The sequence below is a fragment of the Streptopelia decaocto genome (genome assembly GCF_964273445.1).
Source record: "Streptopelia decaocto genome assembly, chromosome: 2".
Classification (NCBI taxonomy): domain Eukaryota; kingdom Metazoa; phylum Chordata; class Aves; order Columbiformes; family Columbidae; genus Streptopelia; species Streptopelia decaocto.
In genome coordinates this window covers 22633415-22660651 of record NC_138655.1, presented here as the reverse complement: position 1 = coordinate 22660651, position 27237 = coordinate 22633415, and the positions used below count along the sequence as shown (strand labels likewise).

At 42.6% G+C, this 27237-nt stretch overlaps 2 protein-coding genes and 1 long non-coding RNA gene across 4 annotated transcripts in view; 1 reads left to right on the top strand and 2 right to left on the bottom strand.

Moving 5' to 3' along the window:
- The window catches only part of SNX31 (sorting nexin 31), a gene marked incomplete at both ends in the record, with an annotated part of 32939 nt that extends 32524 nt beyond the window's left edge, over positions 1 to 415 (bottom strand). Inside the window, 2 exon segments of the mRNA XM_082046272.1 lie at positions 250 to 302; positions 370 to 415. Of these exon segments, the coding sequence (XP_081902398.1) occupies positions 250 to 302; positions 370 to 415 (99 nt within the window).
- Positions 416 to 7391: 6976 nt separating this feature from the next.
- PABPC1 (poly(A) binding protein cytoplasmic 1) lies at positions 7392 to 23656 on the bottom strand. Of its 2 annotated transcripts, none has more exons than XM_082046454.1 (15): positions 22968 to 23656; positions 18073 to 18266; positions 17865 to 17980; positions 15880 to 16010; positions 14455 to 14549; positions 12743 to 12880; positions 12542 to 12637; positions 11856 to 12128; positions 11576 to 11669; positions 11288 to 11398; positions 10390 to 10544; positions 9844 to 9928; positions 9532 to 9662; positions 9134 to 9229; positions 7392 to 7834 (listed from the first exon to the last, which is right to left on the bottom strand). In XM_082046454.1, the coding sequence occupies exons 1-14, from the start codon at positions 23158 to 23160 to the stop codon at positions 9137 to 9139; spliced, it is 1905 nt and encodes a 634-aa protein (XP_081902580.1). In that variant the 5' UTR covers positions 23161 to 23656; the 3' UTR covers positions 7392 to 7834; positions 9134 to 9136. The 2 variants fall into 2 exon arrangements, with proteins under 2 accessions (XP_081902580.1, XP_081902579.1); XM_082046453.1 differs by having other exon boundaries at positions 15871 to 16010; positions 22968 to 23655.
- A 62-nt stretch (positions 23657 to 23718) lies between these two features.
- LOC309436879 lies at positions 23719 to 26287 on the top strand. The gene is made up of 2 exons (XR_014183422.1): positions 23719 to 24619; positions 25279 to 26287. It is a non-coding gene; the product is annotated as an uncharacterized lncRNA (long non-coding RNA).
- The last annotated feature ends 950 nt before the right edge of the window (positions 26288 to 27237 follow it).

Below are 27237 nucleotides of genomic sequence, written 5' to 3'. Positions count from 1 at the left end.
ACCCCGCGAGCAGCAGCTCAGCCCCTCTGACAGCACAGGGTGCGAGGGCACGGGCTGGGACCGGTGCAGCCCCGGCGGTGCCGGCACCAAGGTTGGTTTTAATAGCGCACATTGGGGCAGAAACAACTCGCTGTCCCCATCCCACACGGGGCCTGTGATGGCCGGAACAGCCCCTCCTGCTCCACCGCCCTCGCAGGGGCCGGCGCACCCCGGCAGGCCGCCCCAACCGAGGCTTTTGGGCGTGCTCACCTGCGCGTCCCAGCGGCGGAGCCGGCAGCGCCGCGCCGTGCCGAGCAGGAGCCCTCCAGAAACACGGAGCACAGCTGCGGCACACCGCCGGCAGCCCCCCGCCCGCTCCCGGCCCCGCGCCTTCCCGCAGCTCCTGGGCGGCGGTGATGCTGAAGTGCAGCTTCATGGCGGGACCGCGCCACGCCGGGCCGGGCCGGGCCGTCCCCTCAGGGCGGCGGGGACGCTGAGGGCGGGAAGCCGCGCAGGTGGCAGCGGGCGCGGCGCCAGGGGGCGCTGAGGCGGGACGGTCCCCCAGGCGCAGCCGCGGCGGCTTGGATTTGAAATCGCTCCCCAAAAGGGGCCTGCGGGGGGGCGGCCCCGCTTCGGGGCCTCGGGGCCGGGGGCGGCGTGCGGGTGAAATGATGGTCACTAAGCAGCAAAGTGTGCCCGCAGGGGCAAGCGGGCCGGCTGGGCGGGCAGCGGGGTGACCCGGGGCACTGCAGAGGCGCTGCCGAGCAGGGAGAAAGGTGCAAATAGCACGGGGAAGGGGGCTACGAATGATAACTCACTATGAAGTGAGGATAATTCACTATTATGCAAGGAACAAAAACTTGGGGCCATCAGGTGAAAGGGGCACAGCAGGTTTATAGGAAAAGAAAGTCCATTTTTCACTCAGTGCCTCACTGGTAGCCAAATATGGTTAAAATGCAGGTCCACCTCTGGCCTGGGACTTTATCACTAATTACCAAGCGGTAAAGATGAGTTAAGCTTGCTGTATTTCGTAGCCTCCTTTAGCACATTTCTCGTACGCTCAGAGGAAGGCGCTGTGGGAGCTGGGCCCGCTGTGATCGCTGCAGGAGTCCTGGTAGCCGGGCACAGGCGGCAATGCTGGAGACATGACGTGAGTCCATCAACAAGGAAATAACGTGGCTGAAACGCTTCTCCTGCAACCCGGGGCCTGACATAAGCACCATACTCTGGCCTCACCAAAGAGCCCTTCATCAGAGGAAGAAAGTTGTTCCAGGAAGGCCATGAGACACCAACTGACTTGGGAAACACCCCTTCCCAGTGGAACAAGGTTTGTATGTATTTTTCAAGAAACCAGATTAACTGTGGGCATTCTGAAGGAAATGGAGAACAGTAAGTGAAGTAACATTGTGTAACAGGTTTGATGACTTATTTTTCTTCTTCATCTGTGCAGCCAAATATAACCAGTCTGACAACTTCTGGAGCACCCACGCAGCTGCCCTTACAGAGCCAACTTTGTAGCTCCAGGTGTCACGGCTGCCCTGTTGTACCTGGGAGAAGAGACACCTGCACCCTGGGGAGTTCTGGAAGAACTTTCCTTCCCCTCCTGAGCAAGGCCCCTCTGTTCATCCTTGTTTGCATCCCAAGCATCGTGGGATGCCAGTTTAACCCAAACTGGCAATATAACCACAATAGCTGCTCGCTTGCTCCCTCCCCCATCTCTGAATAGGGGAGAGAATTGAAATGGGAGAAGCTTGTGGATTGAGATAAACACAGTTTAATAAAGTAAAAAAAATTACACTAGTATAGTATTACTACAGCTAATACACATAAAATTGAAATAGAATATAAAATAAAAGATACTCAATGCAATTCCTCATGAACTCTGTCTGCACGGAGCAGCCAGACCCAGGAAGCAGCACGTGGTCCCAACAGACGATCCCAAAGAGAGAAGAGAGAAAAAAGCAGAAAGGCCCAGAGGTCTCTGCAAAATAGCAGGATGGTAAAAGGCCGAAATAAGTAAACTCCTGAACAGAACTCTCCCAAACAGTTCTCCATCCTGGCTCCGAGCCGCTCCAAGACTAGCCAGAAGATCCTGACTCTCCTTAAATATGAAGCATGATGCTAATAGGATGGAATACTCTCATTGCTCAGTCTGGGTGTCAGTCAAGCTCTGCCCCATCCATGCCTCCCTTCCTCGCTGCCTCACACCTGTGGGCAGAGCGCACAGAATGTCCTTGGCTCCCAGACAACTTTAACTCTGTCTGGGCATGTTATCTTCTGGTTCTCAAACCAAATCCAAACATTGACCATGCTAGCTATGAAAGGTTTCTAACTGCATGAAGGAAAATTAACTGGTTTTCAGTCAAACCAGCACACTAAGTCACTTTGTAAATCCACATCTCCACTTGTAACCTGGGAGACAAAGCACCTGCAGAATTAGTTGGGTGGAAAAATGTGAGGTATAGGCAGACAGAGGAAAGATCTGTGCCCCGGGACATGGGTGGGAATTTTCTGCTTCTGCTGTCATTCTAGGTTGGTGGTCTTTTCTCATCTGCCTGAACCTGGTTCCCTTCTGGAAAACTGCAGGAGGGGAAAAAGACCTATGTTTGGTGGCAAATATCTCTAAGAGTGGCAACAAATGGGATTAAGCAAGCTCCCACTTGCGACAATGTGATAAGTTTGGGGCCCAGTTTTTGAACTGTAATCTCTGTTTTATGTCATCTGCTGAACTGAAGTTTAACCTGGACCACATATAACCCAAGGTCCCAGTTACTGCAATGTGACAAAACCAGTTAGCCTGCCCAGGGCGTCATTTTTGTTTTCTGAATGCTCAGATATCACATGAAACATTTTAAAGCATGTTCAGAGCTATAAAAAAGTACCTCGGGACAGCTATAGTCAGCTGGAACATGACTTGATTGGGGATGTTTCTTCATCAGGCTACATAAGAAGTAGGAAACTATTCGGCATGGATACACTGCTCTTAGTACTTGATGTACAACAATCCCATTCTGTTGGCCCAGCTTGTCATTTTCTTTTTCTTTTTTTTCTTAATGATTACATTCAAACCAAATACAAGTGAGAAAACTAATTTTCAAATTATTTTTTTAAAATATTCTTCCTTTGTTCTTGTTGCCCAAGTCCTTCAAAGAGAGCTCCAACTATACGGGCACCTTGTGGTCTTGGTGTAGCTGAAAACATTTGTTTCAAATTTGTATTTGCTTCAAATGCCACAACCTAAGGATTTATAACCCTACCAGCTGCATTTTCATTTGGATGCAGCTACTATCCATCATTATCGACCACCTCCTACAGAAGGTAAGCAGGACCGAAAGCTTTCCTTTGCAGCTGCAGTCATACCACGTGGACCCACAGTTGCATAAGGAACAGCATTTAGGCTGCTGGTGTGCTGAAATCTCTGCCTCCCTTCCTGAGGAATCATATCTTGGCGTTTTTGTGTGTCTGTGTGTGTGCTCCTCCCGACTTGTCAATTGAGGAAAAACCTGTGAAGAAGGCAGGCAGTGAATGAGATGCTGACTTGCGGCTCAGAAGAGACAAGATCCCAAATGCAAATGTCAGCTGGCAGGAGGAGGGTGTACAAGTTTTCAGGTCTTCACATGAGAACAGGGAGAGCCTAGACTCTCCCCCTTGCCTAGCAGTGGATCTGCTTTAGGTCAGCACGCTGCCTTTGAAACTCCATCAGACATGACCTGCGGCATTTCCCAGCCAGACCTTCTAGTGTTCCTGTGGCTTTGTGTCACACAGCTGGTGTGGGGCTCTTGATATCACTTGTCATGATGTTGATGAGGCAGCTAATTGATGTAACGGGACACAGGATGCGGTGTTTCTCTTTGTAAGGAGAAGACTGGTTGATCAAAGGGAAAATGGGAAAGAGGCAAGGGAGACAGGACAGTTTAGTTCAAAGTGCCCACTTACATCATAAAAAGTCATCTGAGAGAAGAACTGAGGCTTTTTTGAGAGTAGCCTCTGATTCCAGTAAATCCAAGCCTGTGCTGGCTTTACTCAGGAGGCATTTCTAACCTCAAATTGCCTCAGATCACATACATGGGAAGCTATGAAGAGTAGTTTAAACTACTCCAGCAGGGAGTGAAAACGTTGCTCATGTTTGGGGAGTAACTCCAATGGAAGGGTCAATTGTAGAAATGGAGCTTTCTACTTAATCCCGAGTAGGATGGCCAGAAACACGGAATTGTGAAAGCCTAGTGAATTGTGGTCTTGAGGGCAAGACTGTGTCCCTCTCTAGCATGTCAGTTTGGACCGCAACTCCTGGACCTATTGAGAATAAAAACAAACGCTGGTTGTTTTTTGGGAGTGTTCCCAAGCCCACCCTCCCCCCGCCCCAGCCCAGGTATTCCAAGCAGAAATAGGTCTATTAGACGCAGAATTCAGAAAACCTTTTTGCTGAGAATCCTAATCCAAAATGGTAAGTGACTGTCTTTCAACATCCTGTTGCCCATAGCAATCCCTAACAATGCTCCCAAGAAGGAAATGCATTTAGGTGAAAAGACTGAAGATAGAATTTTTTCAAGGGTAGACATCTAATTAGTGTAAACTAGCCACTGGAATGACATTGCTTGACTCAGGAACATCCTGATTTCCATCACCTTGCCCCCTCCTCTCCCAGTGAAATCCAGATTTCCCAGACTTTTGCAGAGCAGCAAGAATGCCTGCAATCAAGATTTCCTCTGCACCAAACCTTCAACTTAGTCATCCATAAAGCCACATTCTGCTTGGGAAAGCAGATGGCGAATATAGTACCATTCATTCAAGTCACCATTCATTCCAGGAGCAGGCTTTTGGCTGCTGCTAAACTCTGAAGCGTTTGCTCTGGTTAGAATGGCAGACAGGCAAGGACTGAAGGAATGAAATACCAAGGGATCCAGCAAAATCAGCTTAGCACTGGGTGGCTGCAGGGCAGCGGGGGATCAGCGTAAGCCTTTGACACATGCTGGAGGGAACGTGAAGCAAAGGGAAGTGACTGCCAGTCAAAGGGAAGTGACTGCCTATTAACCCAAGGGGACGATGCACTACCGCTACTGAATAATGTGATTTTCCTGTGTGGTGCATTGATCTACAGCAGTACTCCAGATACATTGATAGAAGCACTGACAAACGCATTGTTCACTGTTCTCTGAAATAAAAAGAAAAAAAATAGACATAGATTAAATAGATGTCTGCAGCCGACAGTGGGGAATTACCGTGTGATCGGAACGGGAAGAAATAAACCCAACCAACCCAGAGTTTTGTTTTCTTAAGCCATCATGATTGCCTCAGCAGAATTGCCTCACTGCTTCCTTCCGTCACAAAAACTACCCGGTATTTCAGGCTGGTACAGATACTAGTGCTTGATACACTCACAAAGGCCTTGTACAAAGCTGGATGAACCCTTCTTTTCCTCTTTTTTCAGTTTCCCCATGTGTAAGAGGTTAAATAAGTTGCATAATCTCACAAAATATAAAGATCAGTTTAGTTTAACACCATCAGACTCACTGAAGACACATGACCTCTTATCGGGGGAAACAAGCAGAAGTGAGGTGGGCTCTTACTTTCCTGCTAGGGCCCTGAAACTCCTACAAACACTTAGGTCTTCATATCATCCTTTAGACCTTCCATTAAACCTTCAAATAATCCAGTTCTTGAACATTTTTATTATGGTGCTAAATATTTTTAGGTCTTTAAAACTGTCTTCAGAGCTTTAATGGTTTTATAGTTGACAAGACATAAAATTAAGGTTGTACATTCAATCTCTTATCATGTAATGTATCTCATCTGAACTGCTTCCTTTGTAGGATTTACCATCCAATTTCAAGAATTCTTAATTGTAATCGTACACTTCAGCAAGACTGCAAATTAAATGCTAACCCAGTCTGCCTCAGTCAGGACAGGACTGAAAGTAAGAATTGTACAAGCTTAGCCTAATGCTTTTATAGTGAAGTGAGCAATTTTAAATAGGATTCATTTATGCCAGACTAATTTCACCTCTCTGTGCTAGGCTTATTCCTCAAATTCACTTAATGGAAAAAATCTGGTCCGTAATACAAGCAGAAAAATGAGGGCACTCTTGCAGTGCCTTTTGGGGGACTTCAGAAAGCATGCTGAAGGGCTTTAGAACCAAGACAAAAGGTCCAGAGAACACTGGCATTCCCTGCAAACAATACGGATTTCAGAGAGCTTTCCAGAAAGAACTCACTAACCCCTTCTGTAGAAACCATATGATTTAAATAAAGCAACTGGAGCCCAGTGAATTGCCTTGGCCAAGGGTGATGCTTTCCTCCATGACTAACAGATCTCTTTTCCTTTCCCCAGTTCCAGCCCACCAGGTTGTTCTCTTTCTCTGGGAAAGGAGTACATGCCATCTCCACCGCTTCCTTTCTCCCCCAGCATTAGCAATTTTGATTAAGCAGCTTACAGAGCCAATTATGAGCTGAACTGGGTAGAAAATGCCTCTCATACTCTGCAAGTCTGCAGAAGGTACTCCCTTAAAGGGGAAGAAAAAAGGCAGGGCAGCAACTGTGGGATAACCTATCTGGAGATGTACAACTTCAATCGATTTACACAGTGAAAGTTTGTTTTACAACAGCAGGTCTTGTTACTCTCTCTTCATTATGCATTTAACAGTTTTAGTCCTACAAAACTCTCGCCTCAGTAAGGTCCCGTAGCAGATTAAACAGCTCATGTGCTAGTGTTGGTTCTTCTCACTTTTGCTGCCATTAGTCATTTGCTTGGATGTTCTTTTCAGTGACTAATGCACAGGCTGACCTGAAGGCCCTATCAGCCCTCGGTGAGACAAGATTGTTTCTGTGGTATTGTACAATAGATCAGATTTAGATCAATCAGCAATTTATTTTAAAAAGGCACCCCCTCCCTTTCAATTATATTTTTTAAGTGCAACACTATGCCAGCCAAACCTTGCTCATTCTCCTATATCCAGTCTACTCTGTCTCCACCTCAGGGTTCATTCACCATCTGAAGACAACAGCTGGAGACCTACATAGAGATTCTTTCTTCTACCAAAACCTGTGAGGAACACCATGTGGAGGTGGTCAAATGTGACCACGTGTTGGTACGTTACACAACTCCAACACAGGCCTCTTATAACAACACTTCTAACTGATTATTCAAAGGAAGGTATTTAAAGGTCTGTTTCTAACTAGACAATGAGCAGAGCTCAGACATCATGCTATTAAGGATTTAAAACCCAGATATGGACCTAGCTGCTCTTTACATTTGTTTTAATGCCTAAGTTTATATTATCAGTAACAGGTGGCTAAATGTAGGCTAATCTTCTCTACAAGCTGCTGAAACATACTACAGAGTGGGATTCTAACCTGGCATTCTGAGTGACCACCTTATGAGAAGCACACTGTATGAAAGAAACCATCACAAGTCAGTCAGTGTTTAAGGAATTTTTATTAAACCAAGAATTTTATAATCCAAATTATGTTTCTTTGCTCAGCTATCAATTCTCACTGTCAACTAAAACAGTGGTGATATTCTGAGCTTTTCCACAGTAAAGAATTACAAAATTAAAGAAAGGAATGCTTTAAATTTTTGTACTGTGCTGAAAATTCTTTTCCCCCGGGTTTATAAAACATTAATTTGTATTTTTTTTTATTTTACTATTTTTTTTAAATTTTAAATCAATAAGTAATCTAGGACTAGCATTCGTTATGCTAGCCCCGGCGTTGCTCTGTACATAAGCGTCAAAGTTTCCTTTCCTTTTTTTATTTATTTTATATTTTGCAATGTTTTTCTCAATATTTAATAATTTTTCCATGTTTAGATTTTTTTTTCTTCGGTGAAGCGAAGTTCTAGATTGTAGTCCCGGATCTTTCTGCAAACAAAAACAGTGGTGTTAGGTTTTAAAATTAAAGCAGCACCTTAAGTTTTCCGACATGCTTTCTGCAACGGTAGGCCTGACAGTACTTTTGGCTTTCAAAGTATCGTTCATATTAAAGTTCTTTACCAGCTGTGTTTATCGGAAGTGTGCCCGCCCCCGCACTTTTTAAAAGACAGGCAAGTAAAGTATCCCAAGTGATACCTGATAAAGACAACTAAACAGTATCCTGCACAGCATGGCCTTGGACACTGGCTACACCAAATAATTTGTTACTGTAACTGAACAGAATGCAAGTCACCTCTACTCTTGGTGCCAGCTTATCAAATAACTGGCATTAGCAGTATTTTCGATTTCCAGTTACTAAAACATCATGGAGCATATGGAGTAATGGTCTCAAAGTTTGAGCATCTTGGTTTCAGACACACAATTTATTCAGCACTTGTTTATCTCCCATGTGAAAGCATCACCAGCAAAAAAAGGAAAAAGAAAGAAGTGTGGAAAAAACATGACTCAAATTCCACATCCAAAAGGTAAGTTGCTAAAATGAAAAGATCAAGGAAAAAAAAAAAAAAATTAAGTGTTCAAATGTTAACGTAAGCATCTTCAACTGATGGCTACAAATGTGGGAAGTTCATAGACAGGCAAAACCTAACTGGATGGAATAGGCTCCTACATCATCCTCAACTCCACATTTTCCCCTTTCAGAATTGTAAAGATACCACCTTTTGCCTCTTCCTGTCACGCAAAATTAAGATACTAACCTCACAGAAGTCAAGAAAGAAAAATCAGTATTTTAATTGACATTAAATTCACCAAAAAGATAATATGTAGTTTAGTTTTCACTTACTGTACAATTTCAGATTTCAGCAAGTATATACAAATTATAGTTTAAATAAGCTATTTAATTTCTAAGGAAAATCAGGGTTGGAGTGTCACTTTAAGCTTACTTCAATTCCGCAAGTTCCTCTTCAACCACAGTATGAATAGCAGCATTTGACAGAACCGCACATTTTTGCATGCAGGCCTAGAAATAATTTCAGCTATATGTGCTGTTAAAAACAATGCTTTGATTCCAGCTAAATATGCTAGACAAAATGTCAGGCGTATTTGCTAACCAAGAGCTACAGAACCAGACAACAGGCTTGAGCAAAAATTTGTTTACAACTGTGACCATAGCTGCTGCTTTCTGTGGCTGCAAATGACACAGAGCCTAGAAATAGGCTGCTTGTAAGGCCATGGACCAAGGACTATTGCCCCAGTCAACTGCAAAACTGTAGTGCTCAGAAAACTTACTTATTAAACGGTTGGAACCCCAGTGGGGTTATTAACTGCCTTTTGAGCAGCCTCTTTAGCTTGGTGGGCTTGTAGTACGGCTACAGCTTCATCAACCTGTTACGTAAAAAAGAAAAATTAATAAAAGAAAGCTTGGTGATTTGGGTATATTTTAGTTAATGAAACAATTTAAATTACACATACAAACAATGTCTGCATTGTTAAAAAGAAAAGGACAACATTACAGTTCCAGTTCATGCTAATGTAAGTCACTGTCACCCTCTGAAAGAGGATGTTCTCACTTCTTGCCCTGGGTCAGTGCTGCATTACTGCTACTACACTGTGCCAGCACAAATCCCTGTTAAATCAGCGTAGACTTCATGGATGATAAAGCTCGTGTAAGGCAGAAGTCTGCCTACCTTCGAACGAAGAGACTCAGGAGACTCGAGCATGTGGAGGAGTTCAGAGTTGTCAATCTCCAACAACATCCCAGTGATCTTGCCCGCCAGAGTCGGGTGCATGCTTTGAATGAGTGGAAATAGACGTTCACCTGCAGAGATAAAAAATGATCAGTGACAAATCCAATCTGACAAATACAGTCCAGATTTAAGGGAAAAAAACCACCTTGTTCTATTGCTAAAACCATTTATTCCACATTTCAAGACTGATAAAAGAGTACTTGGACTGTCCCCTTCTGCTACGTGGCATAGAGAAAGGTATCATGTACATACCTAACATCTGCTTTTGTTCTTGTGGAGGGGCAGAAGCCAACATGGAAGCAGTCAAGGGTTCCTGACCTTGCACATGGACAGCAGGCTGCAAATTAATTAAACACTGTTTAAAAATCAAATTCCAATTCATAATTAGGTGCAGCTTCAAACATCCAATGTTCCACAACCCAGCACAAATAATGCCTACACTGTCAGAGACATGGAAGAAATTACAACTAAGTCAATTCAATCAAATACTGCTGGTTATAGCTGAGTGATGCTGGAGATCAGTATCAATTACTCCATTGTGGAGCAAACACAAGGAGAATTCTGACTATTGAGAAACTGGAAAACATGAAGTTACTAACACAGGATTACAAACTGTCCCAGGTGAACTTAAAACATACTTAAAATCCCAAGACTATAACTCTGCTGCCACAATGCAGAGCCTGAATTCTAGGATAACGAAGACAACTATTAATCATAAGTGTCCCCCTCCTTGCTCTGCAAAAAAAACAACAAAAAAAAACCCAGCTGAAGTATGGATCAATTCCTAAAATTACATACCTGCTGCATAGCAACCTGCGGCTGTGTATTAAGATGCTGCTGAGGATTACGAACACCTGCAGCATATTTGTACTGTGGTACTGTGCGTACAGATGGAGTAGCTGCAGTAGCTGCTGCTGCAGGACGTGGACCCATTGTTTGTGTTGATGTATTAGCTGAAAAAAAAAAACAACGTAATGCCATATATGAATAATTCATTTTTTAATCTAGCTTACACTGTACGAGTTACAAAAAAACCACCCCAAACAAGCCCAAACGGAATAGTCAATTTAGGTATTATATTATAGATTCATCTCAGTAGTTTCGTCAACTGTCACATCACTGGTCTTATCTGAAGGCTGAAAGCTCAAAATGTCCTGGATGTTACTTTCCAGTCACTTCACTAATTAATTGCTTTTCTTACATGCTATTGAAAAAAGATCTGTAAGAAAACATTTACTTTGGTTGAGTATTATTTTAATTCCATTCTAATCTCCAAGGACACTTGATTTCCTGATCACATTATGTCCATAGTTATCATAAAAAAAGATACTTTCATGAAGTAGAATAGCTAAAAAGTACTACCACCTAATACATTCTGAGAGAATTAAGACTCCATTACAATCAATTCCAGTTCACTCAGTGATGCACAGATTCTGCACACATGACACTGGTTCAGAGTATTCTTTGAGAAAATAAGAGCTGAACCTATTATTACAATTGCAACCTATTATTACAATTGCCACAATGATGTTTAGAAATGGCAGAAGCTGTTATACAGTATTATTAAAATGCACACTAAAAGAAGAAATGCTTCATGCTAAAGAAATGGGATCACAGCAGGAGTCTTTGCTGGGACAATATTTACAGTAGCTACTAGAAGGTGATACTAGCATAAAGTTTGCATAAGTGAACTTACCAACACGCTGTGTTGACATGACTCGTGGAACCTGGGAAGAAGCTGGTCTCATGGTACTAAATGGTGGTCTGGGTGCTGCTGGGCGGATAGCACCAGGCATGTTCTGGAATGCTATGTTTTAGAGAAAACATATCAAGTTACATGCTGAAACACTGAGTGGTGGTAATACCACTAACATGACGAAGAGAAGACTGATACTGTAATGCCCTGAAAATCTGTTCAAAAGTGCAAAGCTAAATGCTATGGAGTTTACCCCAATCACTACAAAAATGTAAAGAAGTGACTTACGATGAGGTCTGGCACCCTGAGCAGTCCAGCGAGGACTAGGTCTAGCAAGTTGAGCGAGTTGATTAGTAGGGTAGTATGCAGCACGGTTCTGAGTCTGCCAAATATAAAAACATTGTGAAACTTCGTTATCTTTGAATGGCATTCTGAACAGTCCATCACCTTTCTGCTATGAAATTAGAATGCTGAAATTATGGACCCATGGTAATAGTTATATTTACTGTTAAATCAAACAGATTTTATACATGGTACAAAACATTCAGTTGCTCATCTCTATGCATACCTGTGGGATAGCTGCCATGAAGTAACCTGAAGGAGGTGCTGGCTGGTATGGGTTGATGACAGGATTTGGTACTGCTCTTACACTTGCCATTCTCTGCATATACTGGTTGGTGAGATGAGCCTGGCGCTCTTCTTTACGCTGGGCTAGAGCTACATATAGTGGTTTAGTAGCCACAATTCTACCATTCATTTCTGTGACAGCTTTAGTGGCTTCTTCGGGTGATGAAAAGCACACAAACCCAAATCCTTTGCTGCGGCCACCTTCCATCATCACCTGTCAGTACAAAATTGAGTTTTAAAACAAGAGGATGTTTCTTTTTTCAGCTTACTGGAAGTGAGCCCACAGGTTTGTTTGACTGAATTGATTCACAAAAAGAAATATAATTACTTAATTAATAGCTATTTACTGAATACAAATGCAAATCTCAGTTAAGTAATAAGGAGCACATTATCACACTGAAAAGATGTCATTTGTCTCACATTACTAACAGTACTCAGTTTATTTCAAGAAAGGATGATCATATGTGTTTCACCTGAGTTGTACAATAATCCAGAAAGCAGATGTCTGTGTACAGAGCGGTGATAAGCGACTGGGTCACATTTGTTAGTCAATGAAATAAATCACTCTTTGGTGAAGGATCATGGTTCATTCTCACAGAAAGGATAAGCACAAGCTGTAAACTTTACCTTGGCACTAGTGATTGTACCAAATGGGGAGAATTCTTTTCGAAGACGCTCATCATCAATCCCATCGTCGAGATTTTTCACGTAAAGGTTTACACCCTAAAAAAAAAAAAAAAAAAGGCAAATTATTTTTGAAAGTAAATGGTTTGTATTAGTCTAAAAATACAAGAGAATAAAGTTAGTCCTCTTGAATTAAAACTGAACCTGGTATCTGGTGATCCTGTCCTGCTTCATTTGTTCAAACTTGCGCTTCAGCTCCGTCTGTCTTTCCACCTTTTTCTGGGCCCGGCCAACATAGATTTGTTTTCCGTTGAGCTCTTTCCCATTCATCTCATCTACAGCCTTCATGAATAAACAAAAGGTTAGCAGTGCTTTGCATTCCAACGTTTTTCAGGTATACAAAAGAAAAATGTAATTCAAATATAAAAAGTTACATAAGGATTCCAGAAAAAAAAAAAAAGCCAATCCATCTAAAAGATCACAAGCTGAAACAAAATAACCCAAGACCCCTCTGCTTAAAGTAAAATGAAAACTGTTTTCTGAATGTGCTTCTGCCCAGTTAAAGTCACGGGTATGCAAAAAACCTTCCTTATATGAAATTGTGGAAACAAAACCAAACAAATCAAAGCACATACTGAAGAACTATTTCTCCAGCCTGATCTTGCTAAAGGCAGAGAAAAGAACACAAATTGGCTTGAAAAGCTCTAATTCACAAACCTGATTTCTCTTTTTAAAAGTAACATCTCAAACTGTAGTATCTACCAGATTTTCTTATACTGTATGTTAAATACAGCTGGCATATATGTGTTCCCCCGCCCCATTTTTCATCTTTCATTAAAGACATACCTAAAGAGCATGAAAATACAAACTTTTCTTCTTTATGCTGTTTTGAGTTACAACTATTAAGATGTGAAAACTCTGGTAGATTTATTCAATTAATTTAAAACCAGAAGTCACCAGTTCATGGTATACCTTCATGATAAAAGCAAATAAACATGTATTTACTGAGATATTAGAACGTTCTTGAAAACACTGAACATGTGATTCTGGCTACTCTAAGAGAAACAATTCATCAATGAATGTATGCAAGCCTGAACAATGTAGATGTAAGGCAGACAGGATTTGTTCTAATCTCTTGCTTGTACACTTGCAGTACTGACAAATCACCAAAATGCCTTTTGAAAAGAAAACTTTGTTGCCCTCATTTGTTCTGTGCTGAGTTTCTCTCTTGATGCTATGTCCCCACTGCTACAGTCAACTGACACATCAAAGCAACCAGCTGACAAAGAATGAAGTTCTACAGCATACCAGTACATTATTGAAACATACACACATTAAGAGAGTCCTTCTTCCAAAGTTACTCTTCAGACTAAAAGCAATATCACAGGGCTCTGACTGTTTTCTTACAGCTGTGCCAAACATGCTCCACAAAACTAATAGCTTTCTTGCTGACTTTGCAGTGCTGAAGTCTGAAAACACAACCCTTTCTGCCTTGCACAAATGTTTTGTGCAACCAAACTGCATCCAATGATTCATCTGGGTTTTGCTGAGATGTAATAATTTACTACGCTTGTATGTTGCACAGCACGACAGAGTCCAAATCTCACTGACACCTTGAAGCCCAGCTACAATAGGTTATTAAATTACTAAAGATTGCCCATTTCTATATTAATTCCAAATGTCTCAGAGTATCTTTACTTAATACACTCCTCAAATCCACTGACATTTACTCAGAAGAAAGAACTCGAAATGACAGAAACTATGCTAAGTCAATTTAGGGAGCAGACACCTGTTTCTTGCAGTGTCCTTCAACAACTAAAAACCCTTGTCAAATTTACAAGATTTCAAATCACTCAATGACACATATTATTTAGATCTCAGGCACAGAATTCCTAAAATGAAGTCCGAAAGCTTACTTTTTGGGCATCTTCATGTCTTTCAAAACTAACGAAGCCAAAGCCTTTGGATTTTCCACTCTCATCGGTCATAACTTTCACACTCAGGGCAGGGCCTAAAAAGATAATTAAATACTTATGCTTTGTACACAGAGTGTATTCTCTTCATGTTTTGAACATCCTGTTTAGAAGTATTAATATTTAGCTTGTTTTGCTTGTATCATAAAGGATTCCTACACCAATAATAATATCCAGTAAACATCACCCATTCATGTAAAACTGCTCATTTGCCCTGACGCTGAACTTCAGCCATTATGGCTGATGTCAGCCATGCTGAGTTTCTTTCCTACTGTAATATCAAGTAAAATGGGTGGGAATGTCACCTCAAAGGGAATGAAATTGTTTTCCTCATTAAAAATTACAACATTCAAAAAGCATTAGTGCTTCCATCCTTTGGAACAAGTATTGAAAGCCAGAGCAGAGGCCTTTCCATTAGGTGTGTGCTTCACTGTTAATCCCGGTGAAAGGCTATCTCAGTTTAGCAACTGCAAACCTTCGAAAAATAGCAGTTCACAGACTCAATTGAGACAGATAAGGCAGCTAAATTCACTATTTTAACTACAGGTACTTTAGTAGTGGAAAGGAATTCCCTGTAAATGCTGCCTAGGGCCGCTATAGAATATCCCACATACAAGGCTTTGTCTTGCTTTACATGATATCCACTGGATAACAGCAAAAGCATAGAGGAAATAAAACACAAATAAAACCCAAACCAAAACAAACCCACACATGGCTGAAAATAAAATACATGTGTCCTATAAATCAGTATAAAAATCTTTAACTAAGGAGCAGTTCACCATTTCCTGTTTTGATGGTGACACATCATATATATTTCTAGATCATGATCACATGCCTGCCATAATTTTTCCTCGTGCATAACTGAGGATCAAGACAGAACCAAATAGCTTGGCAAAGGAAAAGTTCCTTATAATTTCACTTAAGGTGAACCACTGCAATGCAAGTGAGTAATGAAAACAGAGATACTAAGTCTGCAGGTCAATGAAAGCAATAACAAACTCACTTGTCATGTACCCCGTAGTGAATAGCATCTATCTGTACTGAAACAGAACACGCTTCTAATTTGCAGCTTAAAAAAATTTTGAAAAACCTATTAAAAAGACTATTTAGACACATTATTTTCAGATTACCAGAAACAATTGTGATGACATTATTATATGTGTTATTCTACCTATTTTAAATTCTGCAGTGGATGTTACTGCACTTTGAATTTGAAATCAGAAGTACCAACTTTTCAGTACTTTTTAAAATCAACATCAGCCAGCCAGCTGATTCCTTCTATTACAAGGCACTGTACAGATGAGAGACATAAGCTGAAGCTCAGTCGTATCTAAATAAACTTAAACTTTAAGACATTACCAAACTTGCCAAAGAGTTCCTTAAGTCTCTCATCATCCATGTCTTCTCCAAAATTCTTGATGTAAACATTGGTGAATTCCTTTGCTCTGGCTCCAAGCTCTGCCTCACGTTCCTTGCGGGATTTAAACCTTCCAACAAATCTAGTTGCAGGAGAACAGAATAATGTAGATTAAAGCAAGTCTGTCAAGGTTTAAAAATTTACTTAAATTCTCTGGCATCATACTTTATTCTTGAAAAGTTTCATTAACTATAGGCATGAAATTCTTTAGATAAAATATTTACAATAAAACTCTATCAGAAAAACAATGTCACCATCCTCTGCCACATCCGTGTGCCTATCAGAATTACTAGCGTAAAAATGCTTTTCCAGCTGTTGGCGAGATTGTTCACTCTTATAAAACAGACTTTGCCAACAGGAGCTGGACAATGGGAAAGAGTACTAGTAGTGGCTAAACAGAAATTCTAGATATCAGCATAATCCCTCAGCCATATTAAAAACTTGGCAGCCTTAAAGCAGTTACTATTTGCCAATCCAGTTTTTAAGCAAGGGATATTTAGCTAACCTCCCCCACTTCCTTACACACCTTTCCAGTCTATATCAAAGCAAGACTTTTTAAGTAGGCATAGAGAAATAAATAGTTCAACTTGTTCTTTAGTCAAATACCATTGCAAAGTGGCTGGGAACACCAAAGGTCAGTTCATACCATCAGAGAAAGAACAGAAGCAGGACACAACACTCTATGAGCCAGGGAACTACTCTAGTACAGATGTTACATGGCTAAAACAGATTTCTGATTGTAGTAGACTTTTGCTCTCAAATTTCATTGTATTGTCCAATTTTATCGTTCCAAATCTGACAAATCCAATAAAGTAGCACACAGTAACTCAACATTTTCTTAAACTTTGACAACTTCACCAGATTTATAGTAACCAAGAATGGCAAGAGTGATAGTACAATGTGTTCAGCAGATTTTGATAGTGAGTGAAGTACTTTAATTCACTTTTAAGAGCCTAGCCTGAATAGAAATTCAAAGCAAAATTAAGTCTCCTAATATATTTTACCAAAGTTTACACAAATCATGTGCTTTTATAACTATATGCTGACCCTTTTTTACCAATTTTAAAAGACTGTATAAAGATGGAAGCTGAGTAAAAATATCCATAGTAGACCAGTCAAACACAGAATAAGCAGGAAAACTGAAGTTCCAAAATATGTATCTATGTTCTCCTTGTTTATGGCTTGATCCAGCCATCTCTACATGTAAAAATAATCCATGATGGTAAGCTGATGCTGATTTCTGTTATCCTTTTTCCAACCTTTCTCAAGTATTTACAGGGCTATTCTATTGCAACTATACCAAATACTGTAACAATCCCTTAGGCATAGCTGTGAGGCACTCTTGCCCCCTCCAAGCCTAGGTATCACTAACAAAGCAGTCAAATAACTTTTTTCCTACAGTATACAACAGTGATACTATTTAAAACATTATGTTTCTGTAAGTTTTATTTTCTACTCCTATTTCCTGGATATGCCTATTAACAGACATTCATCTAAAAACATTAGTGTAATCTGACCGCTATTCAGCACTGAGTAACACTAGAGTTTCATCCAAAAAATGGATAATGTACCTATCGCACAACTCTTATAAAGGAAGTATTATTCAGAATACCCAATGAACTGTATTTTATCTCAGACCAGCAGAATCAGAAAATCAGAGAAGTTCCCAAATCCTCATTACAGCACTGGCTTGTAACACAGCTAACACAACAATATTTTTCCTCTGAGTCCTTTATTAGTCTTTTCTGAACTTTATTCTGGCTTTAGAATAGGCAGGTGGTAAAATTCGTAGTATTCCTAGCACTAAAATACTAATTCCACTTTAAAATTAGAAATTTTTAGAACAATCTGTCTTTTCTAGGTAAGCTTTAAATAGCTGTCTGCTGTAAAATGAACTTCAGTCTTTTGATCCCCAGATACATATTTATGTACTTACACTTTGCGGTCGTTAAGCAGCATACCATTCATTTTTTCAATAGCTCTTTCTGCAGCTTCTTGTGTCTCAAAATGTACAAATCCATAACCCTTGGATCCATTTTCATCACATACCACCTGTTAAAGAAAAACCCTGTTGTAATACCCAGCATAAATTGAGAAGTTTTTTTGTGTCAAACCATTAAACAAACCAATAATTTTCTACTAACCTTACAAGATAGGATGTTTCCAAAAGCAGAAAATGTGTCATACAAAGCTTTGTTATCAATTGATTTGTCCAAGTTTTTGATGAAGATATTTCCTACACCGCTTTTGCGTAGAGATGGATCGCGCTGAGACCACATGATGCGCACAGGTTTGCCTTTAATGACATCAAAGTTCATGGTATCCAAAGCTCGTTCAGCTGGAAAAACGTCACGGAAATTAGTAGGAAACGCTAAAGTTATCTTAACAAACACACAAATAGCATTCAAAGTACAATTCTTTGTAACATTTTCATTATTTTAAGTCCAGCAACAGCAACAAGTTCCAAACCCAAACCTCCAATGTAAATAAAAACCCCTCTGTTTTATGCAAATGAAAACTGGCAAAAACTTCTCAGTGAAAGCTGCACTTAAGAGACACGAAAGAGGACAAGTCAGCTGAACAAATAGCCTTAAGTCACCTAAAGGATTGGACCCCACTATGAAAAGATGGTTTGGTGACAGGAGAAAATGTATCAAGTGATGGCAATTATGATCTATTTCACACAAGGAAAAGTTTTAACATTTGTTAAAATCAGCTGGCCACTCCTATATCAGGTAGATTATTCTTTTTGTTTGCAAACACTACCGTAAGAATCCTAAATCACCAATACCCTAAACTGACCAGATTTCTTTGCTAGGTGTAGTTCAAGCCTGGTTCAGGCAGCTGTTCCACACAATTCCTTCCTTAGTGACAAAAAAGAACTGTGAAGGACTTCCAGGCAAGGGACAAAGAGATTTAAAATTTGCACTTAGATGATGAAATCCATACTAGACAAATGAAGGAGCAAACATTGAAACAGCAAAACAAAGTGACATAAACCAGGTTTTGTTACTCCAATGGAGTGGTTTTTCCAGTAGAACTTCATAACTAACTTTTCAAAGCCTGAATTTAACATCTCAGTGTATTTAGATAGGGAAGTATCAAGACTTCTTCAGTTTTCACGCCCTTCAAAGCAACAAAGTATGTCTGTGATGTTTTAAGTGAACAAGGTGTTTAAGCAAGAAAAAGGAACAGTTCTCAAGTATGGCAGACATACTTCATGATACCCTACATTAGCTCCTTTTTGTTATTGTTCTTGTATGTCTCGAAGAACACTGAAAAAAGTCCCCAAAAATACCTGAAGTCACACCCACTGGTATTAATTCACTTCACTGCAATTTACATATAGTAGAGCAATGCGATATTAACAAGACTGAAATCAGTTTAGTACTAGCTTCAAAACAGTAACCATGTCAGTCGATTGCTTTTCTTACAAGAAGTCCCTTCAAGGGCAAACCAAGTTGTGAAAACTCTTATGTTTTTGTTACTTTAGCTATATTGTTGGAGATCATGGCCAAAGAAAATTTGCAACCAGCCTCTAGTTCAGCAGATAGACCATGTTTTACATCCTTTCTTGCCACATTTTCAGATTACGAGTGAATTTGAAGATTATATTCTCTGGAAGACATCTGTAGAACTTAGCAAGACAGACATCTAACATTTTCTTGTACCAAAAAAAAAATCTACATATTCATGTGACAGTAGCAAGTCAACAACTGATTTAAGCTGAAGCCACAAAAAATAGACTGGCTGAAGCCAGTCTTTTAAATAACTTAAAGCTTTCACAAACTTTAATATGAACTAAACAGGAGAGAAAAGACAACCCAGATACTAATAATGAGAAATAAAAAGCACTGGAACACTTTACATTACAAAAGAAGAAAAAAAAAAAACAAACAAACCCAAAACCAATATAAAAAACAACAACTGTGGATATCAGACTGGCCACAGTAGAAACATCTAATGCTTTGGTATCACCCTGGAAGTCATTAGAATTATTACTGCCAGCACCAGCAAAAGTGCCAGCAACAAACAGTTCATTATTTCCAGAAGTAGTAACAGAACTTCCTTTACTAGAAAAAAAAGGCTTTTCTAATTCATGCTAATTGATTCTAGAATAATCCTGAAATTCCTCAAAAATGTGTGTGCCTGGTCACATTTCACAAACATCTGAATCCAAGGGGGTCCACACACAGGCCTTCACAAACTCCACTGCTCTGAACAACTAGTGAGCACCTCTTGCAGAGTGATGTAATTTCTCCATGAAGACAAGGACAGCATGGAAACTGTCAACAGCTCTCTTCATCTGTTCCATGGAGTAGAACTATAAGAAATTTAAAGTTTCTGCTTAGCTAACACCACACTGTCACTCCACGCTAGATTTTAAAACATTACTAGAATACATCTGCAAACAGATATAAGCTGCTCTCAGTAAAAGTCACAACTAGTATAACTGGCTTACTTTGATTACATTTCAGCCATAAAAGGCTGGGCACTGGTTTGCAGGAAGCAATTCCCCATAGCAGTTAACTTGTTACCAAGTGGACACACCTACCCCTGCTGTACTTCTTTCTGCTGATTCTGCTGGAGCTTTTATTGAATGAGTCACCGGTTCCCATTTTAGTTGTGAGCAACTGGACAGTCCACTTTAGTAACAATTTCAAAATCACATGGAATATACACTTAATTCTAAGCTGTGCTAAATGTACATAGCAATAGTAATTAAAAAATAAACCTCTGGAAACGTAATAATTCAAAAAATCTGAAGGGAGAAGTACAGTTTCAGATTACCCAAGTTTAGTGATTAAGCAAGAGTGCCTGGGTTTTATTCCGGACTATGACTCAAATTCAGAAAAGTCACAACTATGAAACATGTGCATACCTCACAAATGTGTAATCAGGCCTAATTAGTTTTTTGAAGAGCTCTGAGATGCCCAGTTTGCAGACAGCTGGTAATGTCAAACGCACCTTCAAAGATGTTTTCAAAACCCAAGCTAGTTGTTACTGGGTGTTTAATAAGCACAGCCTGAGATGTCGCTAAGAATAGACTAAACCAAGAAAATACAGGCACAGTTTGGAATCAAAATGAAACCAGTATTACTGTAAGAATAACCATTCATCCTCAGAGCTAATATTTCAAAGCTTCAGTAAACAGAATGATCTATGAAAAAAAAAAATCAGCAAATACTTTCTAGGTATTTGCCAAGAACATAAAATTCTAAAAATGTTGCAGAAGTATAATTACACAATATCATTTATTTTAAACAAGTGCAGATACATAACAGATGCAAGTTGATACATATGGGAAATACTTGTAGTTGAACTGGACTATGTGCAGAATAAAACGTGTGTGTTTCCCAAAGTCTGAAAAATGCTTATAATATTTAAAGTAACAGCGCTTTCATAAGAGGCACCATCTCAACCTCTGAATGCAAGTATACTGCTCAGGTTAAAAAGCTGTATTTGTTCCCACACTCGACAGATGGCAAACTAAGTCATAAGATGTAGGGCTGAACAGGTTGCTCAACTAATGGACACAACAGAGTGGGCCCTTACAGAGTTCTGTTATTACTAAGGAGATGAAACATTTGAATCACCTTCAACTTCTGCCTTGACATTATCACATCACAGTACTAAACTGTGCTAACTCCTTATTTTCCTTTTTCAGAGTAAACTGTACTATAGGCATTACCAAATAAAAGCAAAGAATGTTAAAACAAGCATTTAAATAATCTCATTCTGAACAATGGCTGAATAAATTAAAAGCTCTCTGAAGTGAGAAAGCTGATGATAACTGAAATATCTGCCTTATTAAAAACATGAGACAGTAATTTTTACTACCTACATACAGATATCATTGGTACACCAAAGTCTGATCTGATAATGGCCATAGCTTTTCAAAGTCAGTTCATCTAATTGCTTGAAAAGTTTGTAATGCAAATCTTTCACTTTCATACGCTTAAAAATAGAACAATTTTCACAGAAAACTGTTTAGTAAACTGTACTTGAAATCAAGTACAGTCTCGCTGGCTGAATTATTTTTTCTTCTTACTGGACTCCACAAAACTTAGGACTGGCCCCATTTCATTCTTTTATCGAAATACCCTCCAAGGGAGCAAGCTGGTTTGCCAAACTCAGCACAAACACGACCAGAGCTACATGGAAAGTTTCTTTACTGACATAACTTTAGAGAACCAGCAACACATTGTGTCAAGCAAGTTTAATAAAAACACGACTTGGGAAACACAATGCCAGAGAGTTCGCTGCAAAGATAACAGATCAGAACACAATTTGTTACAGGAAGAGTGCAGCAAGGAGACCCAAGTAATTTCATGCCGTCCCCACACGTGACAGCTCTGCCATGGTGTTTTAACGTATTGCTTCAGCCTGGGCTTTGACTGGACGCCTGTGAAACCACCAAGCGATCCCGGTCCGTCCTACTTCCTTCTTCTGGCCCCTTAAATCACGCACACACACCCAGCTCCTGCGTACTTATTAGAAGGTGCTAATGACTATAATATTTTCTCTGAGCTAGCCTTCATCTCCGAGTCCTGCTGCGGCCGCGCATGGACGTGCCAACCTGTGGAAAAGCCGCCTGCACACCCCCGCCCTCCCCGCAGCCGCCCACCCGAGGCAGCTCCGCCAGGCCCCAGGCTTTCGGCGGGGGCGCCCGGGCCCGACCGGGACCCGCCTCGGCTTTCGGTTCCCGGCGCGGAGGCGCCTCCCTCCCCCCTCCGCCGCCACGAGGCGCGGGCGGCCCCAGGCCGCGTGTCAGCAGCGGCGGCCCCGCCGCAAACTTCCCCCCGCGCGGAGACAAGTTTGGCCGCGTCCCGGCAGCGGCGGCGCCGGCCCCGAGAGGGCAAAATGGATACGGGGCGGCGGCGGCAGAGGCCGGGGGGAGCGGCCGCGCCGAGCCCTGGTGGGGGCGGGGGAGGAACATGGCTCCCGCCCCAGCTCTCCCCTCACGCCGCCTCGCCCGCCGATCCCCCGTTCTTCCCTCCCTCCCTCCCTCCCCCGCGGCCCGGCCCCGGCCCCTCACCGTCGGCGGGCTGCTGGAAGTTGACATAGGCGTAGCCGAGGGACCGGCGGGTGATCATGTCCCTGCAGACGCGGATGGAGAGGATGGGCCCGGCGGGGCTGAACTTCTCGTAGAGCATGGCCTCCGTCACGTCAGGGTGCAGGTCCCCCACGTAGAGGGAGGCCATGGGGTAGCTGGGGGCGCTGGGGTTCATCCTGCCGCCGTCTCCCGGCACGGGAGGGCAAAGGGAGGGCGCTGACGAGGCGAGGAGGCCGCGACGGCCCGGCGGTCCGTAAGGGCAGCGGCCGGCGGTGGCGGCGCGGGGCGGGGGGCACGCCGGAGGCGGATTCGAAACTTAACGGCTGCGGGAGGCGGCTGCGCGGCGGCGCGGGGTCGGGCTCACTCTGTGCCGGGCCTGGCGGGGCTGGCGGCGGCTGCTGGTCTCGGCGGGGTCGGGCTCGCTCTGTGTCTCCTCTCGGCTGCGCCGGGTCCGGGGGCTTCGCTTCACCGGGTTATTTTATATCAAACCGGCCGGTTGCAGAAGGTTGACGGGAGGTGGAAGAAGGGAGGATTTTTTTTTTAAGGTTTTTTAGGATTTTTGGATTTTTTTTGGCTTTTTTATATTTTTAGTAATAAATGGTGCGGCGGGGCCGGGCCGGCGTGTCCGGTTGTCCGGAGCACACGCACTGCGCACACAGCTCCGACGGCGGCCGGGGGACAAGGGGGAGGCCGCCGCCCCGGCCGCGCACTATATATACCCGCCCCGCCCCCACCCGCCCCCACCGCTCCGCACGCCACGCACCGAGCGCGCGCACCGCGCAGGCGCCGCCGCGGGGGAGGGCGGAGAGACGCGCGGCGCTGGCGCCACGGCCGCTGTAGCGCATGCGCGGCGGTGGAGGGGTGGAAATGGCCGGGCGGGAGCGCGCCTGCGCCTCGCGACGTCACCGGGGGCGGTGGGGCTCGGCGCTAGGGCGCATGCGCCTGCGTCAGAGCACATGTGCGCAGCGGGGGGGGAGTGGCGGGGCGCCGGCGGGCAGAGCGCGCGTGCGCACTGAGCAGATCGACGGCGCGCGGGCTGAGCGGCCGTGCGCGTGCGCCGCGTCCGGCCACGCCCCGTCCCGTCTCGCGCGCGCCTCGGGCTGCCCGTGTGGGGAGCGGCCCGGGCGCAGGCGGGCAAGGAAGGTCGCGTGCCGGCCGGAAGGGGATGGGCCCTTCCGGCCCCCGGCGCATGCGCGGGAGAGCCGTGTCCGCCCCGGGCGGTGTCTCCGCGCCCCCCGTTCCGTGCCGGGCTTCCTGCCTGTCGCCCCCGTGACGGCTGGTCGGTGCCTCGCCGCGCTTCCCAGCGCCGCGCCTGTGCCGGGGGGTGTCACTGCTCGGGGCCGCGGCTGCGCGGTCAGCAGTGAGCGGGAGCTGTTTGTTGTTTGTTTTGCCCAGGCTGACCTGGCGTTAGGTGACGGCCCCTCCCGAGCGGCTGTGTTCGCACCAGCGTTCCGGAGCCGTGCGCCTTCAACCAACGCCGAGCTGTGCGAACCAGAGCTGCGCCTTCGCGGGGCGGTGGGCTGTGCTGAAGCTGCAGGAGAAGGGTCCAGGAGGAGGATTCTCAATAGATTGGCACAGCTGGTTTTAGTGGAAGCAGAATTTAGGTTCTACTCAGGTTGTTTCTTAATTGTGATGTATGTACTTGCTGTATTTTAAAACATTAAACTTTTGGTTGTAAATCGAATAGTATCAGGTATTAGCTCCCAATCTTTTTGTAGTTTATGCATGTGTGTGAGGCATTTGCAGTTATAGGTGGTTTGGGGAGGCGATACAGGGCAATTATGTCCCATTAGAAGTTTAAGTGAGTATCAGGATTTGTGCCATATAAAGATTTTTTCAGAGCGAAGCAGCAATCCTGTGGAGTTTAGAAAACCTGTGACAGGAATACTGCTGGTTTATTTTTAGCTAGCGTCTTACGCCCCAAAAGAGTGAAGCCTTTCATGAAAAAAGGATTTTTTTTTCCTTATATTTAAGAATTCTATGGTTTTCTATTAACAACTAATTAAATGTGTTTCAAATTCTTACAAAAGCGTAGAACCAAATAAAATATCAAATGTGCTTCATTCCTGCCATACCAGTTAGTACAAATGTAAAGCAATAAGCCAGATCTTAGATTTGCAGAAGTCTTGGAGATAACAGCTCTTTAATGTAGTTTTTCTTCTGTGTGTGTTTTTTTTTGTTGTTTTGTTTGTTTAGTTATTTTTTTGTTTAACATGTAGTTTCAACCAAGAGAGGAATAATTGTCTGCATTTTTATATCTTGTTTTTTCTTTCACTGGTACTTGCCATCCCAGGTTTAAATAGAGCCATAGGAGGGAGTACTTGTGGAATTTTGCTGTCACATGTGAAGGATTCCACTTGCATTCAGCAGCTGCTGCAGTTTTAGTGCCCCTTGTTGGAGGTCACCCAACCCACGGCAGAACTGGCATCTCCCCACTTGTTTCACGGCACAGTATCACATCTTCATTCAGCCCTGGTGTTTTAAACTGAGATACTGACTTTGCATGGGAAGCAGCTGACAAGCGAAGGTGTCCTCTTCTGCTGGCCCTTCTCTAGCAATGGTTGCTGCTGTCGGATGAGTAAAGCAAACAGCCAAACTCAACAGTATCTTATAGTATCTGATGTCTTTGTTAAAATTTAAACTGTCATTTTTGTTGGAAAAAGGAAAAATCTAGTTTCAATACTGGTTTATAAGGCCCTCCCTAGGATGTACTATTTACTGTTCCTGTTTCTTCTCTTTCCCTTCCTTACCTGGGGTTCTGCTGCACATCTGTCCTCAGACTGTCCTTTTTTGTACTGCTATTGCTTTTGCACTTCTCTGCTGTTGGCACCTGAGCATATTCTCACATATTTATTCTTGCCTAGGTGTGTTCTTTCATGTGAGTTAGGTCACTCCGTTTCTGTCAGCACTCCTGGATGGTGGCCATAAAGAGCCCAGAGCATGGTAGAGCATTTATTCTCTCTGGCCAAATTAAAAAAACAAAAAGAAAATTGCAAGTTCTGTTTGGCAGAGAGGGACTTTTCTGTGATCTTGCTGTTAGTCTCTTGACAAAATCTGACTTCGGAGTTTTCTAACACCAAATGCTATTAAAGCAGTAAAAATGCACTCTTAACCTTAGATGGGTAGCCAGCAAAGTTCAAATTATTATTCAGAAGCACTGAAGCTTTCTAACTAAGCATTTCTAGTATTTCTTCTTTTGGCAAAATAATATGCTGTTTGTGTCCTCATGGATTGTGCTCCTTTTGCTTTGAATTGAAGCAAGGATGTAATGGTTAATAAAATTTTGCTGTCTATTCCCCCCATACCGTGGTACCATTGTGAAGTGTTAAACACGAAATTTGGACATAATTTGTGAGAAGAAAAAGCTTCACAGTAGGAGGCAGGTATAGTTAGCTGATGGTGTCCAAAACAATTATCTTGTCCTCTTCCTTGTTTTCTTTTCAAGATGTGGCCTAAGTGTTTTAAGGCAGCATGAAAGGATGGGTTTATGGTTGAGGCACGTTTGCATTAAGCTTTAGATTCTGGTGCTGGCAAATTCTGCTAGTCATTTAGAATTAAATCTCATAAAGTACGTGGATGGTTGCATGCATGGATCTGCAGATTGCCCTCCCAGAACTGCAGTCCGGAGTCCCAGATGAGGTTTGGGGTCTGGAAGGATCCCGGTAGGAGAGCCCTTGTTGAGTGTTACCTGATACTCTCATTTGTGTCTCCCCAAGATCCATTTTAGATCTGCTGGTCTCAAGTGCCACATGGCAGTTGATAAAAGCTGCTGTAGCACGCTTGTCTCATGGGCTGGGCTTATCGCCCAGGCCCAGTGTGTGCTTTGTCATTGCAGGTGTTACACGCGTGGCTGGGCCTAGACGTTGGTCCTCTTAACAGAAACTGCCTTTTTTTTTAAAATCTCAGGCTTGATATTTAGCTGGAAGACATAACTCAATGTTTCCTTTGTCGGCTTGAGAGAATCTAAGCCAAACAGGAATTGAATGAGGGCTAATTATTCTTTAATTATAAATTTTTGAAGTATTTCACAATCCTGATAAGACAAATTACCTGATGGACAGGTTGCCTCCTTTCAGTGAAATGTTAGTAGAACTACCAAATAGGAAAAAGAGCAAAGTTTACACAGCATTTTTCACTCACAGCAGTTGATTAATATTCTAGACTACATGGATACGTATTTTCTAAACGTAAGTTCTACCAAAGTTAAATAAAGATCTTTTATAGCTTAAAGCTCTTAAGTAGAAACAATGTT

Bases quoted from the DNA above. Each gene is read 5' to 3' on its own strand.
- PABPC1 (XM_082046453.1), bottom strand. From the start codon at position 23,160: ATGAACCCCAGCGCCCCCAGCTACCCCATGGCCTCCCTCTACGTGGGG. The intron at 18,267-22,967 runs GTGAGGGGCCGG...ACGTTTTTCCAG, and splicing joins CTTCCAGCAGCCCGCCGACG to CTGAACGAGCTTTGGATACC. The intron at 16,011-17,864 runs GTAAGTACATAA...TCCTGCAACTAG, and splicing joins CTGCTTAACGACCGCAAAGT to ATTTGTTGGAAGGTTTAAAT.